General features: G+C 47.2%; 1 protein-coding gene across 4 annotated transcripts; it reads right to left on the bottom strand.

Annotated features, from left to right (window-relative positions):
- Window positions 1-1,505: 1,505 nt before the first annotated feature.
- On the bottom strand, window positions 1,506-20,981 carry KUP7 (K+ uptake permease 7). 4 transcript variants are annotated; one of them, XM_048700563.2, is made up of 10 exons: window positions 20,542-20,979; window positions 15,557-15,785; window positions 15,217-15,465; window positions 15,019-15,069; window positions 14,656-14,916; window positions 4,793-4,845; window positions 4,597-4,711; window positions 4,163-4,417; window positions 2,774-3,296; window positions 1,506-2,235 (listed from the first exon to the last, which is right to left on the bottom strand). In XM_048700563.2, the coding sequence occupies exons 1-10, from the start codon at window positions 20,836-20,838 to the stop codon at window positions 1,707-1,709; spliced, it is 2,562 nt and encodes an 853-aa protein (XP_048556520.2). In that variant the 5' UTR covers window positions 20,839-20,979; the 3' UTR covers window positions 1,506-1,706. The 4 variants fall into 4 exon arrangements, with proteins under 4 accessions (XP_048556520.2, XP_087399817.1, XP_048556521.2 ...); XM_087543691.1 differs by lacking the exon at window positions 20,542-20,979 and adding an exon at window positions 19,527-19,547; XM_087543692.1 differs by having other exon boundaries at window positions 2,097-2,235; window positions 2,686-3,296; window positions 20,542-20,981.
- Window positions 20,982-21,433: the final 452 nt, after the last annotated feature.

The following is a 21,433-nucleotide window of genomic DNA, read 5'->3' as shown; positions in this document are numbered from 1 at the left end:
TCAAGAAATAGTATTCTACTGCTGCTGCCACAAAGCCTGGTCAGTCCAAGAAAGCTCCTGCTAAGAGGAAGCCTATGTCAAAAGCCAAAGCCTCAACTCAGGAAACCATGGAGTTCACTCTTGAACCAAGAGAGGAAGAGGCTGCTGGAGGAAAAAAGACTGCTGGAGGAAAAAAGAGGAAGGAGAGAGTCAAAAAGACTGGTCAAAGTCATTGGCAAACCCTCTATGATGAGAGAGTCTGATGAAGAAGATGAGGAGGAAGAGCCTGTTGCACCTCCTGCCAAGACACAAAAGCTTATGGGGGATGCCATAAGGACTGGGGCTGCTCCATCTAAGCCCAAGTCTGCCCCCAAGCCTTCAGCTCAAGCTCAAGCCCCCAAACCATCTGCACCCAAGAGATCAACAAGGAACATTTCTGCTGCTAAGAAGAATAAGGCCCTAGTGCCTGAAGCTCAAGAAGATGATGAGCCACTAGTGCTCAGAAAATTCAAGTCCAAGATTCCAGATCATAGTGATGATCATCTTGTGGCAGAGAACATGAAAGAAAAGAAGGATGCATCTGAGACTCTGGAGACAGACTGATCCCTATGCCATCAGGAGGAGAACTGATGTGGACTATCATTTTCACACGAAGGAACAATAAGATTTATATGAGACTATCTTGTTAGACAAGAAGCCCATTGTCTATGATATGAAGTGGGTTGACTGGGAATATATTGATGACAATGAGGACTACTTCCCAAGTGTGCATGAGAGCTTCAGAATGAATGACATTGACAAATTTGTTGGTCAAAAATTGACAAAGTGAAACGATGAGATGATCATGCATACTCCACTGCTCACTTCTACCCATATGAAAGGATTGTCTGGATGACTAAAGTAACAAAGTATCAATCAACAATCTCTGAACGGGCCAAATTGATCAATGCCCCAAAGAAAGATGAGAATGCCACTGATGTATATGCCAAGCCTAGGAAGGATCACAACTCCATGACCAACATGTTTAAGACCATTCCCGATAAGGCCCTCGAGACACATAAGCTTGGATCAATATACTATCTGATGTCTGGCTTGACCACTATCAACACTATCTTGAGGCACACTCTTTTGCCCAAATCAGGAGATCATAGAATGATTCATGGTCACTCAATCAGCTTGCTCCACATGTTTGATGTACCCCAAAAATTCAAGGTGATGAGTTTGATTGTTGAGACCATGAAGAGAACAGTTGCTAATCAAAAGAGATCATGTAAATATTTCCCTCACATACAAATGTTGATCAATTCCAAGATGAGAATCGGGACATATCTTTTTGATAAAGAGCATCTTCCCCCGGCCAAAAGGCCAAAATATAAGGACAACGAGATTGCCATGGATGCATCCCATCCTACTTGTGCAGAAACCCGAGAAGGAGAGAGAGAGGCCATTAAAACCATCAGAGCAGCAGTCCACGCACAGGTGTATACTTGGATACTTCTTTCGACCGAGGGGGACATAGGCTGACGAAAAGGGAGAAACGGAGATTTCATGTTTTCATTAAACGGGTCAGTCTCCGACAGCCTTCCACTAAACAGTGCATTTGTTAACGCCCACTACTACATAGTGAATCTATAGCAGAAAAGTAGCTCCAGTAAACAGTGCCTTTGTATCTACCACGAGTTAGCACCCTGGCCATCGGAGAGAGAAAATTTGGGGTAAAAACAACCCTACACCATGTATTGCATTGCGACCTGCATCAGCCTTGTGTGCGGTATGCTCAACGTTGCTATGCCTCTCCGGCAGTTCTTCCTCAGGAACGCGTAGAAATAGTTGATCACTAGCTTCTTGACAAAGAATGACTCCTTCCGAGCTCGGATGTCGCCATGTCCAAGAAGGTAAACCACGCCACACTCCTTGGCCTTGTGAATGAAAGACAGCTCATTGTCCAGGCTTCGCCTTCCATCCATTGTCCCGTCCAGAGATCCATCAAATGATGTGCTTGATCCAAAGTTTGGATTTGAAACACCAGCACACTCCGCAAGGAGTGGAACACCAAGAGAGTAGATGCTACCATTTGGACCAACAAGAACTCTTGATGAGCTTGACGCAACCTCCTCTTCAGAGTCCGTGTTACCATTCTCGTCACTCTCCAAGGAGCGCTCTTGAGCTTCTCGCCGTATAAATTTCTCTAGACTTTCTATCAGAAGCTGTTCAAATGTTTGGGGGTTCTCTTTGCGTACATCTTTGTACCCATACCTGCAGACATGTATGATTAGCACAGGTAGCAAATAAACTCTCCTCACCATAAAGTTATTCTATATATACGACGCAGCTTTGCTATGTCCATATCAAAGCTATGCATAGGTTAAGAAAATACCACCAAGGGCCAACCTGACACATTTCAAGCTAGTGTATATCACCTACACTGTTGTGAGGAATAAAAATGAAGTTCCAAATCAAAGGAATCGATCACTAAGTAAAAAAGTGCTCTGCCCAAGAGCCAAGAATCCCCTGATATGATCAGTTGAGGGATAAAAAAACATTTTGACTGGCTACGGTGTGAAATATGAATGACAGCATTAGGGGATACTAAACTATAGTATTCCCAGAAGCACCTGCCTGCCTATATATTCGCGAAGATGTCAGAATAGATAGATTGTTGTGACAGTAATGATACCAAAAATAAATAGATGCATTCCATTATACCTTAAAGGTTTCAAGCCAGTGTAGTCAGTATAACATAATTATGAGTCAGAAGGTTTGAAGCCAAGCAGAACTTTTTCTATGTCCATACCTAGCAATGCAGCGAAACATATGGTAGTTCTTTGGGCAGACCCGGCGAAAGAGAAACCTTTCATTCTGAGGAACGACAGGAACAGGAACCCACTTGATGCAGACAAAAATGATCATCGAATGAATGGCTGGCATTGTGGTCAGGAAGTGACCAAAGATTGCAGGAACCCCCCTCACCAGTTCATTATAAAGCAATCCAATTCCAGGCGCTCTGACTGTACCGAGATTGCAGCCTAGATCCATCATTAAATCCATCGAAAGTTTTTGCTTAACCTCAGTTTCGTACTTCAACTTGGTCCCATAGTTCCATATGTACATTACCAGATACAGTACAGCCGCAAACACCAAAAGAACCCAACTGCCATCTGCTACACTGCCCAATACAGAAGAAAAGAAAAATAGCTCCAGGCCCAGGAAGAGGGTGAGAAAGCATAGAACAACAATGATGTTGACCTGCCATATCAGAAGCATTATGATGGTCACCAATATAGTAGTCATCATCATGACCCCAAGTTCAGCTATACCTGTAATAAATATTGGGCATTAGAAAGATTATGTGGCGGTAGTGGTGACAATTAGAGTGAAAGAAAGGAATAGTATATAACAAATCAGTGCTTGAATGACGTAGGACATTGGTTTTTATTCAGAATAACAGAAGTCATAGATGTTATATTTTTTTGCCAATCCACAATAATGTGTGCTTAATATAGTACCATACTAAAGCATTACCAAGCCCATCAAGTAAACCTAGCACAGAGAAATATTGAACTGACAACAGTTCTAAACAACCAAATTCAATTTATACATACATGATAGGCACAAATTGAACAGATCCAGTTCTACCAGTTTCAACACTATGCATATCATGAGAAACACTATAAAGTCAGCATAGAAACATAGTTTAGCCCCTACTTATGCAATGAAGTAATGTACATCTCAGAACTTCCAATGAGAAACTGCTGGTTGATGATGTTTTAATTCATCGAACAAGTCAAAACTCTTCATAAAATTAAACGCGAATAAAAGCAATATTTCTTGCGGTCAAATACCAGTGCTATTGAACAATAGTTACATCTATCATTTTGTGTATCTCATTTGGCTGCCTATAAAGTTCTTATGAAATGCCTTTGAGTAAATTTTCAAATGCTTAGAACTCTCTTCCTTTCGTCATATCCTACATAGCTTATTAAATTTACACTTCGGCGGAATATAACCTTAGTAAGGCTATGAGGTCTTGCATTGGTATAAAAAATTAAATGAAACATCATTTATAAAGGAAACGAAACTACATCACACAAAAATAATCAGAGGAACTAGTGCACTGAGAATGAACCAGCAGATAATATTCTATGTGAATAAACAGAGTGGCCCTTATTCTAAACTTACGCACCGTATGCATTGCCAATCTCATTAATGCTCCCAAATGTCGTAACAAACGCGAGACAGGAAACCAGCAAAAACCAGTTCATCACTGGGATGTATATTTGACCCATGAACTTTCTTGAAGTGTGAATAATCTTGAGGCGGGGAAAACAGCCAAGAGCTGTGGCCTGCTTAATGATTGAGAAAATAGCAGTTGTCATTGTACGACTAGCAATTAGTGCTGCTAGAGTAGCTATGAACACCACTGGCCAAAACACCTGACCTGAAACATGGAACGAAACAGTTATCAAAAAGGGACTAGTGGTAAACCGAAGCTTAATTTTTTAAATAAAAAGAAGCTTAGTTTTACTATAATATAATAATTTCATAATGCTTGAAACATTACGTGGCAATAAACATATCAGATTTGAAATGGGCTTCAAACAAACCAGTTGGTCTTACTCGGGATAGATAAAAAGAAGACCTGCTCATTTTCAGTCAAGTTTTCCATAAGAAATGCAGCTTGCCCTAGGTAACCCAGTAGAAGGCATGGAAGAACAAGACACACAAAGGTAAGCTGCAACATATAAGCAACAGTAAGTTATAAACTATGTACTGGAAGTGTAGCATGGAGCCCTCAGACAGTACAAAAGACTACCTGGACAGATCTAACAGAGAAGTAGCATAGATCAGCAAACATTGCCTCAGATCCTGCCAAAAAAAAAAAAAACTTAAATATTTTCAAAACCCAAGTGTTCACGCATTCTATATCCATGATTTTGTTTTCATTTTTTAATACAGAAAGCGCAAACCATTATAGGGTGTGGACACACCAAGATATGGATCTACATTTCCCCTCGTTCTTTTGTTTCTATTTTTCCTACTTCATTAGTACAGAAAGCTTTCTCCATCTATGCTACAAACTACAATAGTTTACTTCCAAACTGAGGCAAGTAAAGGTAGAATGACATATTTTGTATTGCAAACACAAGTAAAGATAGAATGACAAGAAGAGTCCATAAAAGAGCCCACACTGTTTGTAGGATCTCTGCATCACACCAATAGAGAGGATTCTAATGTTCTAGGTGATGGTTATCTCCCGCATTATCCTCTTAAAGAATTTGACATTCACCTCTCTTTACTTACTTTACTAACGCCGGAACCATAGTAGCAATTATTTAATAACTGGTATAAAATCCAATATCACTTGACTGCCATTTGCTTGCCCTGATTAGGGATGGGCATATAACCTGAAAACCGATTTACCGAACCGATTTAACCTGGACCGAAGCCGAAGTGACCGAAACCTTCGGTACAAAGCTCGGTTAGCAATTCTAAAAAACCGAATTAAGTTCGGTGAATTCGGTCTGTACCCTCGGTCCACCGAACTGACCGAAGCACCGACGCCCTACACCTAATTCCTATCCTGCCAGCTGCCGCACAACCGCAGCCCCGCACGGTCGCTCGCACCCATAGAACTAGGTAACTAGCGCCTCCTCCTGCCCTCTTCCCAAAACGTCGCTCCTCCCAAATCGCCTCCTCCCAAAATTGCGGCACAGATCAATCTTTCCCTCCCCAAGACCGCAAGTCTCGCGTCCGTAATCTGTACTCCCCATGGCCGCTTGATTTTCTGTCGCCCGAGAATCCTATATGAGGTCTGATGCCTCGCTGTGCCGCCCGTCCGCCAAGATCCCTGTCCTCTGTCCACCACACCGGCAGCGGCGGCAGGGTCAATTTCTGCACAAGAAGAAGAAAATTGGCTGCTGCAAGCCGCAACAAGTGATTGGACGAATTCCGCATCGAATACCGCTGCTTGCCTGCAAAGTAAGTACAGTAGTTGATTTCTATTCTGTCATATTCTTGATTCCATCCAGATCCAAGTTCGTGACTTGATCCTTGTTGTCAGGTGCACTGTTCTTGTGTGAATTAAGGGTTGCTCTATGTTGTAGATGTCTTCTGAGGCAGAGGAGACTCGTGTGCACATAGACGAGAGTGAAAATAAGGAGGCTCAAAAGCTGATGGCTGCACGAGCAGAGATCTGGAATCATTTCGAGAAGATCAAGATTGATGGTGTCGTGCAGATGTGCTGCAAGTCAACCATTGATGAAGGTTGAAGAACAAACAATCAAGCTTGAAGTTTAGATGATGGGAGATTAGCAGATGGCAGCGGCGAGGTTCTACGTATCCTGTTCGAAAAGCTTCTTGCTGATTGCCTGCTTCTTTTTATCAACTTAAGTATTTAGTCAGACCTATCAATGTGTCATGTGTGCTAAACTACAGGTTTTGTTGGATACTATTTTTTGAGACGAATCTGCTATGTTTACTGTCATTCTTTTCTGTTAGAGAACGGTGTGGTACAGGTTATATGCTGGCAATATTTTTTGTACATAATATGCAGCTAATCGCCTGCTGTGAAAATTTGTAGCTGATCATTTGTAAGCCTGAATGTTGTCTGTTGGTGCAGTTTGTGGCTGCCTGAAGTTTTTTTCGTGAGAGGAAGTTGTGCGCCTGTGCTTGTTTCTCACGTTTGTTTGCTATGCCAATTCATCTAGCATTAGCAGCTATATATAATATATTCTATCCGACCATCCCAGCCTAGCCCAGCGCCCCATCTTTCCAGTAGCAGGTCTTTCCGGTGCAGACCCGAGGACCGAACCGAACGATCCAGAGACCGAACTCTCGGTTATGTTAATTGGTACAGACCGATCGGTCCATATTTCCTGAGAACCGAGAATCAAAAAACACCGAAGCACCGAACCGAACGCCCACCCCTAGCCCTGATGTTCGACCTCTCATCTTAAGTTGAAGTAGATTTAACTATTAACTAAGGAACCTGTGAATATACTGGATGCTGTCCCTAAATAGAAGAGGGGGAAAACCATTTCAAACTTTTCTAGGATCTCTGTGAGGGCCAGAGGTTTCAGAAATGCGCCATATTGGTAACTGATGCAAATAGTTATAGTGTCTTGGTAAAATAGAAGTGTATGCTGAGTGTAGCATATATCTCGAAATAATAATTTTAGCAATAATGTGTTAAATTTGTTAGCAATAAAATGAATAAGTTTCTCTTTTCTATGATGTCGAATTCAGATGTGTGTGATGTTCTGCCTTTCGACAGAGGTTCCACTATTTGGAAACATCAAAGCAATGTGCTCGCATCACCAACCTCAAGGACGGCGACGCTAACGCAGCTTTCTTCCACCGGCAGTGCACCTTCCACCAGCAGAAAAAACGTGTGTTCAGCCTCGCCGCTGATGGACACGTGCTCACCGAGCACAAGGAGATGGCGGAAGCGGCATTCCTGCACTTTGACGCGTTTCTTGGCACCGCCGTCGAGCACGACCACACGCTGGACCTGTCGCAGCTCATCGATCCCTGTGACCTGGCTGACCTCGACGCCCCCTTCAGCGTGGACAAGATTTGGGATGCAATTAAGCACCTGCCCGCACGAAAGGCACCCAGACCGGACGGGTTCACTGCCGAATTCCTGCGCGCCTGCTGGGGTACGGTCAGGCAGGATTTTGTGGATTTCTTCCAGCAGCTTTTCGAGATGCGCGGCCGCAGTTTCTGCAATCTCAACCAGGCCCTCCTCGCCCTGCTGCCCAAACGCGCTAATGCCTGCCAGCTTAACGACTACCGCCTGATAAGGTTGATCCATCTCATGGCCATGATCTTCGCTAAAGTCCTATCGCTGCGCCTCGCCCCCAAGCTCAACAGCCTGATCAACATCACGGGGCGAAGCCTCCACGACAACTTCGTCCTTGTCAAGCAATCGCTTAAGCTGCTGCACCAACTTGGGGCCCTGAGGATTACACTCAAGCTCGACCTAGGGCGCGCCTTCGACTCTATATCTTGGCCATTTGAGGTTTTGCGCCAATATGGTTTCGACGCCCGTTTTTTGAAGTGGCTAGCCATCCTCCTATCGACGGCCAGCACCCCGGTCTTGCTAAACGGCCTGGCACGCCAATTTAGCACCATCGTGGGCTTCGCCAAGGCAACCCCTTGTCCCCGCAGCTCTTCGTTCTCGCCGTCGACACCCTGGGTTGGTTTGTGAAACGTGCCCACGACCTCGACATCTTGCAGCAGCTACACCCACGGTGTGAGATCCTGGCTATATCTGTATGCCGATGATGTGATGCTGTTCTGCCACCCCACGCAGGACGATGTCACGACAGTCAAAGATATTCTGAGCCTGTTTGGCGAGGCCTCTGGCCTCCGGGTCAACTTCACAAAAACCTCAGCCACTCTTCTGCAAGGCGACCCCAAGGTAACCGCGGTGATGATCGCCCAGCTAGGATGCCCCGTCGTGGAGCTCCCAATCACCTACCTTGGCATCCCCTTGACGGCGCGCCACCCCACAGCCGCCCATCTGCAGCCCCTCGTCGATGGGGCGGCTGGCCGACTCCCAGCGTGGAAGGCCTGGCTGATGAACAAAACCGGACACCTATCCCTGGTCAAGTCCGTCCTTAGCTCGATCCCGGTTCACCAGATTCTGGCGTTTGCACCCCCAAAGAAAACCCTCAAGCAGCTCAAGAAGATTCAGCGAGGGTTTCTCTGGGCTGGACGCGCCGCGCCAACTGAGGGCATTGTCACATGAACTGGCGCCATGTCTGACGGACTGACGCCCTCTCGCGCATGGTGGCCTGGAGGTACAGGATCTGGAACACGCTGAGCTTGCACTTCGGCTACGCTGGCTTTGGTTTTCTCACACAGATGCAGGGAACACACGGCAGGGGCTCGACCTACAGTTCTTGGCTGAGGAGCGTGCACTCTTCTTCGCATCCACAACCATGTTTGTCGGCAACAGTGCCCCCGCCTTATTTTGGGAGGATCGATGGCTCAACGGACAGTCTGTCAGCGAGATCATGCCCCTGCTCCACCAATGCATCCACAAGAGGCACCGCAAGATCAGAACGGTGGACGATGGGCTCCAGGGCAATACCAGGGCGCAAGACATACACGGGGCCCTTGGCATACATGAGATCAGCCAATACTTGCAGCTCTGGCAGGCTGTGCAGCACACCATCCTCTCCGACGAGCCTGACGGCTGCTCTGGAAGTGGTCTGTCAATGGCACCAACTCTGCGCAGTCCTGCAATTTGGCCACCTTCCACGGGTCCACACTGTGCTTGTGACGCCCCAAGACCGGAGCTTCAGATGCCTTCCAGGGTTTCCGGGTTTCGCTGTGTGTTTCATTTGTGCCTGCCCTTTTATTTTTGCATTGCATCATGTCACCATGCCATCTTCTCATAAATCTTTTACAACTCAACTAAATAAATGGCATGGATCTTTGATCCATTTAAACCGAGGGAATTCACCTGGTGACTTCTCTTTATAACATACCCTCCCGATAGTAGGGAGCTATATTAAATATTCCATTTGTTGGAATTCACCGGAACACACTTGCAAAATAAATCTCAATGCCTTTGTTATCACAACTCTTGGCCTCTAACTTTGCTATTTATTCTTTCATCATATTCCGAGGTTCCTCAAAAATCCGAACATTTTTTGGATACTCCTAAAACCTCGGCCTAGTTCAAATCATTTGAATTAAATTTAAATGAGTTTGAATTAAACTCTTCTATTTCGCGTGAAACTTCTTTTCTTGGTCTAAGTATAATTCTTAGACTCAGTAGGAAAAGTTTCAGCATTTTCTAAAACCCCTAGCTATTTCTTTCCTTCCTTTTTCCTTCTGTCTACTTTTCTGTAAATGAGAAATAGCCAAAAGTCGGCCTTTTTGCTCCGAAGCGGCAACTAGCCGGCCCATCTGCAGGCCCAGCCGAACCCCCCCTCCTAATCCCTCTCTAAGGCCCCTGGTCTTTTGCCTCTCCACTGGGCCAACCTCTAAGGCCCAGCCCGCACCGGATCTAACCCTAACCCTCGCTCCCTCTCCCCTCGTTCGATCTCTCCCGTTTCCCCTCGCTGCGCCGCCAGGAGAGCCGCGGCTCGATCCATCTCTCCCTCCTCTCGTTCTCTCCCTCACGCGCCAGGCAGAAGCCCCACGTCCAACCACCATCTCCTTCGATCTCTCCCTCTCCCTCTCTCGTTCCCATCCGCCGCCACCCACACCCGTGCGTCGAGCCAGGGAGAGCCCTGCTCGGTCCGCTCGCACGGGCGCTCGCCTAATCCACCCCCATCGCCAGCTCCTCCCGTAGCGCCGCCACCTCCCTCTCGTTCCCTTCCTCCCTCCTGTGCGCCACCAGAGAGGAAGAGGCAGCGCCCCTTCCCCGATCCCTCCTCAACGCCGGTCCCTGCCGAACGTCGGCGACCTCGAGCGCCGTGCCTCCCCGCGCCACCACTGGAGGGGACAACTCCGGCGGCCCCAACGCTCGCGCCAAGCTGATGTCAAGCCCCGCGCATCGCCATCCAGGTGACCTTGCAGGAGGCCACCGCCGCGCCTTCTAGCCTCCTCCCGCGCCCTGCATCGAGCCGCCGGGCCAGGGATCGCCAGATGTCGTCCCTGCTGCCGGGGAACCTCGTTTTCCACCCGTTCCCGTCTCCGGCGCCGCGCTAGGCCTCCTCGACGCCCTTGCTGTTGCTGCTCCTCGTAGGTCGTCATGGTGCCCTCGTCTCTGCTCGCGGGAGGATGAGTACGACCGCGGCTTCGATCTGCGATGCGCGAAGCCCCTTGGCCTTGCTTCAATCTGGTTACGTCGAGACCACCGTTGCAACGTTGATTCCTCTACCCCGGAGCACCTCAAGTTCGTCTACACAAGACTGCCAAGTACCTCTACGCACGGATATCGCCAAGTACCACGAGGATACGAGAACAACTACCATCGACGGGCATGTCGCCAAGTGCCACGACACCGCATAAGTTTCTTCTTGAACATGTATGACTACAACGTGAACGAGTACCACGACGACCCTCGAAGAGCTCGGATCCGTCAAGTTCCACTACCGCCGTGAACAACTACCGTCGCCGAGATCGCGAGAACCTCTACTTCCTCCTCGAAACATGAACAACTACCGTCGACCCCAAGTGACTCGGATTCGTCAAGTCCTTCTACGAAAACGTGTACCACTACCGTCGCGAGTACCTCTACCGTCGTCGTGTACCCCCTACTTCCACTACGTCCCGAGAACGTATACTTCCTTTACTTGGCACCGAACGAGAACCGTCCCGTTTGCACACTTCGAAGGTATAACCCCGAGACGACGTCCGTGAACAAATGCTTGCGATGTTTGAGATGCTCGTGTTTGCACCCTGTCCAAAGTGTCACTCGTTTCCTTGTCGCCAACTCGTGGGACACCTGGAATCCGGGAGCGCCCCACCATCTGTTGCACGCATCCGCACACTTCCCCTTTGCATCGGTATCTCAATCAAGTACCGGAACCGGAACGTTGCCGTGGCACCGTTATTGTTATCATCGCGTGGCACCCCTTTCTTTCTACCACAGTGACAAATGCTCTCATCACGCTCATGTCAACTTTTAATAAAAATTGCATAAAACTTGCAAACGTCATCTGCATCATGATAATAACCTTTAAATGTTTAAATTTGTTGTTGCACCAAATTGCTAAATGCATATGGGGATTTACCGGAATTGTTGTTGTTTCCGGCCTCATTTAAAATGCCTAACTATGTTTTCTACTCATGTTTCACCTCTTGCCATGTTTAACAACATTTAATATTGTTGAGTATCTAACCGAGAGTGAACCAAATAAGGATGTGGTGTTCCGTCAATATGTAACTCGTTGCATATTGAGCTCCACTTAACTTGTAGTATTGTTTGTGCACTTTGCCATGTCATGCCTCATTAAACCGGACATGCATCATACTTGGTTGTGCATCATGCCATGTTATGCTTGGTTGTTTACTATGTTGTTTGCTTCTTTCCGTTGTTGCTTCTTCGGGTTAGTTCCGTTAACGTCGCGTTTGTGAGAATCCGTTCGACTATGTCCGTGTGTCTTCTTCATGGACTCGTTCTTCTTCCTTGCGGGATCTCAGGCAAGATGACCATACCCTCGAAATCAATTCTATCTTTGCTTGCTAGTTGCTTGCGCTTTTGCTATGCCTATGCTACGATACCTACCACTTGCTTACCATGCCTCCCATATTGCCATGTCAAACCTCTAACACACCTTGTCCTAGCAAACCGTTGTTTGGCTATGTTACCGCTTTGCTCAGCCCCTCTTATAGCGTTGCTAGTTGCAGGTGAAGATTGGAGTTTGTTCCATGTTGAAACATGGATATTTGTTGGGATATCACAATATCTCTTATTTAATTAATGCATCTATATACTTGATAAAGGGTGGAAGGCTCGGCCTTATGCCTGGTGTTTTGTTCCACTCTTGTCGCCCTAGTTTCCGTCATACCGGTGTCATGTTCCTTGATTTTGCGTTCCTTACACGGTTGGGTTATAATGGGAACCCATTGACAGTTCGCCTTGAATAAAACTCCTCCACCAAGGCCCAACATTGGTTTTACCATTTGCCACCTAGCCTTTTTCTTTCCCTTGGGTCGGCCAACCCAAGGGTCATCTTTATTTTAACACCCCCCCCCAGGCCAGTGCTTCTCTAAGCGTTGATCCAAACTGAGCGATGTCCGGAGCTACCAGGGGCAACTCTGGGCTGGCCTACCCGACATCTGGCTCATCCGGTGTGCCCTGAGAACGAGATATGTGCAGCTCCTATCGGGATTTATCGGCACATCTGGGTGGCTTTGCTGGTCTTGTTTTACCATTGTCGAAATGTCTTGTAACCGGGATTCCGAGCCTGATCGGGTCTTCCTGGGAGAAGGAATATTCTTCGTTGACCGTGAGAGCTTGTGATGGGCTAAGTTGGGACACCCCTGCAGGGATATGAACTTTCGAAAGCCGTGCCCGCGGTTATGGGCAGATGGGAATTTGTTGATGTCCGGTTGTAGAAAACCTGAATCTTAACTTAATTAAAATGCATCAACCGCGTGTGTAGCCGTGATGGTCTCTTTCCGGCAAAGTTCGGGAAGTGAACACGGTGTTGGAGTTATGCTTGACGTAGGTTGTTCTAGGATCACTTCTTGATCATAGTTTCTCGACCGTGCCTTGCCTTCTCTTCTCGCTCTCATTTGCGTATGTTAGCCACCATATATGCTAGTGCTTGCTGCAGCTCCACCTCATACCTTTTACCCTACCTATAAGCTTAAATAGTCTTGATCGCGAGGGTGTGAGATTGCTAAGTCCCCGTGACTCACAGATACTTCCAAAACCAGCTTGCAGGTGCCGATGATATCATGCAGGTGACGCAACCAAGCTCAAGGAGGAGCTCGATGAAGATCGTGTTCGTTTTGTTGTTCCGTTTCCAGTTGATCAGTAGTGGAGCCCAGTCGGGGCGATCGGGGATCTGTAGCATTTGGGGTAGTCTTCTTTTATTTTGGTACCGTAGTCGGGCCTTGATTGTATCTGGATGTTGTAATGCTATATTCATGTATTGTGTGACGGGGCGATTGTAAGCCAACTATGTATCTCTTTCCCTTATGTATTACATGGGTTGTGTTAAGATTACCTCACTTGCGACATTGCTTACACTGCGGTTATGCCTCTAAGTCGTGCTTCGACACGTGGGAGATATAGCCGCATTGTGGGCGTTACAATGCTACTCCTGGAACTCGTCTGGAAAAGCTGGGCGCCGCCGCGGGTGAAGTTCTTCCACTGATTGGCCAACCAGGATCGATGTTGGACCGCTGATAGGCTTGCTCGCCATGGACTGCAGCACCATCCCCGCTGCCTCCTATGTGACTAAACCCCGGAAACTATTCGGCATCTACTGCTGGACTGCCCCTTCGCCTGCCAAACCTGCATGAAATCCTAGCTTGGCTAAGAATACCAATCCGGACTCCAGACCATGAAGCCACGCTGATGGATTGGTGGCTGCGCGTGAAACAGGACAAGCCGACGATGCAACGCAAGGCTCTGGCATCTATCGCCCTGCTCGTGCCTTGGATGGTCTGGAAACACCGGAACGAGTGCGTCTTCGAGAATGCCAGACCTTCAACTGCTACACTAGTTCGCAGGATCAAAGATGAGGCCTCCTCCTAGGCAAAGGCTGGTGCTCCAGGACTCAGGGTCGTTCTACCCTCAACCTGGATATTCACTGATTTTCTTTCATCTTTTTGTACACCCCACCTCCTCGGAGGATTGTAACTGAACTTCTACCTTTTCAGTGAGAAGAAACGCAAAGGTCCTTTGCGTTTTCTCGAGAGATAAAAAAACATCAAAGAGGGTTTCTTCAAATTCCTGTGCTTGTGATACGTTCAATTTGGTCATGGGCTCATGGCGTGCGTTGCACATGGCACAGTTACTAGTAAGAACAAGAAAGAGGTCTAATTATGTTTAGTACCACCACAAATGCAGTCAGCATACTTATAGGTTGCAGAATTCCTATAACAGAAGAAAAAACAAAAGGACACATGATAGACTGTAACTGATTTTATGTAACTCAAACAAAAAATGCACCTCAAGCAAACACACCTTAGAGATCTTCAAACAAGTTTAAATGTTTAATCATAACTAACATTAAGAATATGGTCAAAAAAACATACCTGTAGCGCATAAAAGGCAGCCCCCAAGAGACATCCAAGCTTGAGTTGGGTTTCTTTCAAAATAGTAGTAGATGTATATAGGATTGAATGCCCGTAATACTTCTGTACCATATTTCATAATGTTATATATTCCTATCCCAGAAAGGCAGCAAAACCATATGAACAAGGCAGGTCCAACAGCAAGCCCAACTTTGCTTGTTCCAAACCTTTGCAGACTGAATAGAACAATGAGAAATGCAACGCTTATCATGACCACTTCACCTGCCAAAAAAATTACAATATAAGGTGAGCATCCTGCACTTTTAAGCAGTACCATAATTTTCTATTTAACCAATTAATACCAAGCAATATATTCAAGGTCACCTTCATTAACACTAGATATTCCAACCTTCAAGCCATTAACAGCAGACATCACTGCAGATTTACCGACAGAGAAAAAGGAATTAATACTGTGATAAGATGAAAACTGATAACACAATACTACTGCTGAAAGCAAATATGCAAGATCATCAGACTAGGTGAAGAGAAATAAGACGAACAATGGATCAGAAATATATGAACCTGACATCGCTGGTGTAACAACACCATCCGCTATCACCATAGAAGTACCAAAAAGAACAAGCATCAAAAGTAGCTTCTTTAGCATAGATGAAGTCTCAAGGCGCTCCTTGATCCTCAGAGACCTCTCGAGTTCGACCGATGGTACCTTGAGTTGGAAACTTGATATGCGGGTGTCAGAGGGCAGTTGGTTAGGGAGGAGACTAGCCTTTGCATTCCTGCATATTAGAGAGTACAAAGCAAATATCCCTCCTGCCAAATATACAGAACAATCATTATTAAACATAAAGCTCAAATAAAAGTACTATTGTCTAATCTAGTTCCAATGGGGTGGTATTAATACCTTCTCCATCATCATTTCCCCATAAAACAATCAGAGTATACTTCAGAAATGGAATTAGAATCAGAGTGTATATTACAAGTGAGAGTGCTCCAAGCACATCCTCCTTCGAAGTATTTGGGTATTTGTTGAACATTATATCGAAAGTGTACAATGGGCTGGTGCCAACATCCCCAAAGACAACGCCTAACGTCTGAAGGGCCAAAACAATACTCCTTCCCATGGTAAATTCCTGAAAGGAAATGAAGAATCAAGATATCAGCAAAGTCAAGGGCTCAACAATCAACATACTCATGCACATCTGATAACAATATCCTGTGCAGAGATGACGTATGCATGGCGGATATAGCAGCTGGAATAGCAATGTATGATCCATGAAAGTTGCTTCTTAAATTTACCAATTTACCATGACACAGCAAATTCCCATAATTATTTAGGAAAATTTAATAAAGACTAGAAAAAAATGCTTAGATCTCATCACAAAAAGTGGGCCTTTGCACATTGACTGCTCTGCAAAAATATGATCTTCACTAGAATTTTTACTGTGATATTGATATTTGTTTTTATAAACATGGTCAAGCATAGAAAAGTTTGACTTCTGCAAAAAAAACGCCTTATATTTTGGAATGGAAGCGGTATTTTACTTCTAAAAGGTATATATTATGACAAAAATCTACTTATACCAATTTCATATGGCCGATCTAGAAATTTGCAAAGAGGTTGTGGGCAAAAGAAAAGTTGTTCAACTACATGGGTCTACAAAAGAAAAAGGCAGCCCGGTGCACATAGCTCCCGCTTGCGCAGGGTCCAGGGAAGGGTCCGACCACTTTGGGTCTTTTGCACGCAGCTTTTCCCTACATTTCTGCAAGAGGCTGTTTCAAGGACTCAAACCCATGACTTCATGGTCACAACGCAACAGCTTTACCACTGTGCCAAGGCTCCCCTTCCCTGGTTTATCTACAAAGTAACCAAAAAAAAACTTATCTCTACTATTAAAGGGGAGTTGGTAGGCTCGCCTCGCCTCTTCCCCCAGTTTTTTCATCCCCGCGTCCCCATCCCCGCTTGGTTTTTTGTAGATTTTGTTGGTAATCTCAACCGATGTCACACAAAACAAAAAATACATATATGGCTCTGAACCAAATCGATATTTTCCTTTCCTTGTCCTACCCATTCCCTTAAAACAAAAAAACAAAAAACAGCATCCATTAATTTATGGAAAATATCATTGTTATGGCGCTGCTAGAAGGAGGGCGCGAGAGGGCCGGGCGGGGGCCTTTTGCCCATGGCCGGGCAAGATGGAAGGGATTTCCTTCTTAATTCTTGCTTGATTAGATTGATACATCTCCTCTCTTTATATAGAGAGGTTTACTTGACTCCCAAGCAAGGCTTACATGACCCCTAAGCAAGCGACCCTTATCTCTAATTAACCCTAAGACTAACGGGCTATACCGCCAGCCCAGGCCATTAGGCGCATTACGTACTCTAACACGACACCCCACCTGGACATGCAGCTTGTCCTCGAGCTGCAGCCTAACCAACTTATAACCATGACTCGACGCAACACAAACCTAACACCTAAAAACAAGCCTTTTACATCTCGGCTTGTTTTATTACTCTCAACCTGAAATGGACTGGGACGATTTATTTTGGACCCCTTAACAAAAAGTGGACACCATCCGCACGTCGGACGTGCACGTGTACAGCCACCTGGATCCCATGGACACCATCTGGACAAAAGGAGTGCATGTGTATGGCCACCTGGAAGTGGTCGCAAGAGCGACCAGCAGAGGCGTCCTCGCGGCGGCCGGCGGAATACAGTGGTGCTACGCGGTGCACTCCTATCGGTGACACCCTGCCTTATCCCCGCCGGACGGCTGTTGGTCTGCACTACACAGAGAAGAGTGGAGAGCTTGCGATGGAGAATGACGAGGAGGGGTGCGCCCCCCCCCCCCCAACTGCAGATGTCGGAGACTTTAAGGTCGCTGCCCGCGATGAAAACAGCATGCCCAAGATCCCCGACGCAGCGGACGAGATCGAGGTCCTTTGCGCAGCGAAGGGCAGCTGGGAGGAGCGGCAGCTGTAGACCACGCATCTCCCGCACACACCGACGCGCTAGGAGGCCGCGCGCAGCAGCCTGCAGCCTCACCGCCGCCGACACGTGGCGGGTAGTGATCCAAACCAGAAGCGATGACGGCGACGGCGGGAACTTGATCTGCTGGATGGTGACGCCTTGGGGAAGCGGTAATGGCGACGACGGGAACTTGATCTGGTGGATCGGGACACCCGCCGACGCGGTCGATGCGGGGCCGGAGCTGACCGGCGGTAGCTGCTGCAGCGGAGCGCCGAGCGCGGCGTTGGCCGCCAGGAGCGGCGGCTGCTGCAGCGGAGCGCCGGGCGCGGCGGAGGCCGCCAGGAGCGGCGGCTGCCACTGTAGCCAGGGTGGGGCGGTGGTGGCGGTGGATGGCAGCTGCAGCAGCCCGACGAGCGCGGCGGGAACGCCCTGGGGCAGCGGCATCGGCTGCTGCGGCGGAGCGCCGGGCGCAGCGGAGGCCGCCAGGAGCGGCTGCCACTGCAGCCAGGGCGCGGCGGTGGATGGCAGCGGCAGCGGCCCGGCGAGTGCGGCGGAGGCCGCCTGGTGCAGCGGCTGCCACGGCGGCGCGGTGGCAGCGATGGGTGGCGCAGCCGGGTGCGGCCCGTAGGACCCGTCCAAGAACAGGTAGATCTCCTGGACCGCCTGGGTTAGGTCTCGCAGCGCCCTGGACACCTCCTCCGGGGTGAGGACGGCAGGGGCGGGCCCGACGGAGGATCCCGGCGTGGGCAGGAGCGGGGCGACGGTCGTGGTGGTCACCGGAGGCGACGAGGTGACCGGCAACGGAAGAGACGGGTTGGGCGGCGGTGAAGACATGATCGAACCGAAGCTAGCTGATACCAAATTGTTATGGCGCTGCTAGAAGGAGGGCGCGAGAGGGCCGGCCAGGGGCCTTTTGCCCACGGCCGGGCAAGATGGAAGGGATTTCCTTCTTAATTCTTGCTTGATTAGATTGATACATCTCCTCTCTTTATAGAGAGAGGTTTACTTGACTCCCAAGCAAGGCTTACTTGACCCCTAAGCAAGCGACCCTTATCTCTAATTAACCCTAAGACTAACGGGCTATACCGCCAGCCCAGGCCATTAGGCCCATTACGTACTCTAACAATCATCTATCGCGACGGAAGAATCGCATTAATTACGGAGAGTATCATTCTTTTCCGGTTTTGACTATAGCGTGCGTACTACGGTTATAAATACCTCAAGCGAGGATCACCTTAATTTAGGGAAAGTACCATTTTATGTGGGCTCCTCCTAAAATCTCTCGTTTCCTTTCCATCATATTCACGTTCTGCCACACGATCTTACCTGACGATGTCGATGTGGGACGTGCCATAGACTCGTGACTTCTTTGTTGAGGCACTCGTAATTGATGCTGAATCACTAAAATATGTTTGCTCCCGCTGCAACACACGGGCCATTAGCTAGTAGGAGCAAGAGGATAGTCCACAGGGCTATCAAAGTAGCGGGGGTTTCACTTGATATTCTAGCATGAATAGTAGCGGGGCAGTCAAATCAGAATTAGCAACTTTTCAGCTTTCCCAAAGAATTCTTTTTTTCATCAACCTATCATTTAGATTTTAAATTTTGTGATGGTAGATACATCTTGTGTCAAAGCTATTTATATTTTTTTGAAAAATTACATGATTTTTTGGATGTCCATTCAACCTGATTCCACCTAAAGGGCATAGTGCATATAAGTCTTTCACAACTTGCCATTGCTCATTGCTTCACCTCTATGTTCTTAGGTAATCATAGTACGCCTTAAAAAAATCATGAGAAATTTAGATTATGTACCTCAGAAAAGGTAAATCGCAAATCATGCTTGCAAGAACTAAAATAAAAAGATAGGAAAAAAATCCCTCACTCACTCACCACCAATACCTCTAAATAGGCTACCACCCCTCAATGCACAATCTGCCACTCTTTCCAGTATTCATAGCCCCGAAATCCAAATTTGAGCCTGTCGTATGAGGCCAAATGTGTTAAAATAAAGCAATCTCTCTATTTCCCTCTCTGATCCTGCCTAGAAGTTGTAGCAGCAACAGGCAACAAATAGAGGTGACACATAGTCAAAGACTAGTCATGACAAGTTGGCAAGTTGGTGGCATGGTGACACAACTCAATTTTAAAACTTACAACCTTGTTTGATGGATATCTTGAGGTGGAACCAACACTGGAAGTCTGAGCAGACCATCAAAGATTTGTTTCAAATGCTTCAGCTTTTGCGAAACACTCTTATAAAGCAAGTTGAGTATTATAAGGACAATGAACATAACCTAACTTTTCTGAAACAAAATAAATCTTTCATGGAAAGAAATTATGTCTAAAAAATACAAATTATGCCCCCTAATTAGGCCTTCACAAAATTAAGAACAAAATCTAGCTTGCAGACCACAAGTACCAACACAGATACTACAGAAGGCAAGATCATCAAATTTACCGAAGATTTACTGGACGTTCGCATTAGGCAGGTTCATCTGAACAACGCTGCAAACACACCTCGCCCGCATGTAGATGTAAACCACCCAATAGAACCCGCACTGCACAAGCAAGCCCGTCTAAGACTGTGCTACATGCACCGCCCGAACCAACCTAACAAACCTTAGCAACCCACTCCAAGCAAGCTCATAATCAAATGCACAAACACCTAGTGAGCAATCATACAATACATGGTCTTAACACTCCTAACCCGGTAAAGCTTATCAGCCCCATGCCACAAACTCGTATAAACAATCGCGCTAAGTAGGAACACCTAAGTTCTAACAAGAGATATCGATCGATCAAAGAGATGGAGGCAAGAAGGCAATCCCACTAACAGCTTGCACGCAACCACCTAGCCCGCAACGAAATTGAAGCCAATTTAATCACACGCGATGGGGGCGGATGGGAGGCAGACCTGGTGGCGGTACAGACCGGGGACATCGAGAGCTTCGACGTCGAAGGAGTCGGCGCGCGGGCCGGTGCGCACGAGGCGCTGGCGCAGCAGCGCGTCCTCCTCATCCTCTTCAGCGTCCGAGTAGCCGCCTCCACCGCCACGGGAGCCCAGGGCGGCCGTGGGGGTGTCTGTGCCGCCGTCGCCGTCGTCCGAGCTATCGATCTCATCCTCTTCATAAGCGCCGCCGGGGACCACCCACCGCATCTCCGCCGACTCCGTCTTCGGCAGCCTCCGGCCGCCGCTGCTTCCCGTCTCCATTCGGATCGAGGTACACAGCTGAGAGGCGCTTGCGTGGGGTTCTACGGGTTCGTGTGACGGCAGGCCGGCAGGGGTCTGAACTCTGAAGAGGGGAGAGGGGAGGCGAGGAGAGAAGAAACGGAACTGCAGTTGTAGGATACAGCTGTGCTGCTGAATTTTTCCCTTTTTTCTATATCTAATAATAGTACTACATAAAAAAGGAAAAGCCTACGTCGAACTTTATTCATTTGAAAAAGAGTTACTACTCCGTCCAATCCATATATTAATTGACGCATATTTGGTACAACTACATTTTTGACTCAAAACTCAGGATCTTTATTACTTTACAAAAATTCGATTACAATCAGCCACAAGGGTTCTAATAAGAAACCCTAGATTTTCGTCGATCCAGCAATCTGTACTACTAATTGTATTTGCATATTTAGCACATAAGTCAGCCGGGGAATTAGCCTCCCTCATAACATGACGAACCGAAAAAGATGCAAAATGTTGAAAATCTTTCCCCTATTTCATCAAAGATAGGCGTCACAATTGAGTGATCATTGTGCCGTGATGACAACAAGAGGTTGACAACCTCTAAACGGTTTGTCTCCAT

This window comes from Triticum urartu, chromosome 2A, assembly GCF_056163025.1.
Source record: "Triticum urartu cultivar PI428250 chromosome 2A, HENAU_Tu73, whole genome shotgun sequence".
NCBI classification, from domain to species: Eukaryota; Viridiplantae; Streptophyta; class Magnoliopsida; order Poales; family Poaceae; genus Triticum; species Triticum urartu.
The sequence above is the reverse complement of the archived record's forward strand: the minus strand, read 5'-3'. Positions and strand labels throughout refer to the sequence as shown.

Coding starts and splice junctions, on each gene's coding strand:
- KUP7 (XM_048700563.2), bottom strand. CDS start 20,838: ATGGAGACGGGAAGCAGCGGCGGCCGGAGGCTGCCGAAGACGGAGTCG. Junction 15,466..15,556: donor GGGAAATGATGATGGAGAAG/GTATTAATACCA, acceptor TATATTTGGCAG/GAGGGATATTTGCTTTGTAC. Junction 3,297..4,162: donor TGAGATTGGCAATGCATACG/GTGCGTAAGTTT, acceptor TATTTATTACAG/GTATAGCTGAACTTGGGGTC.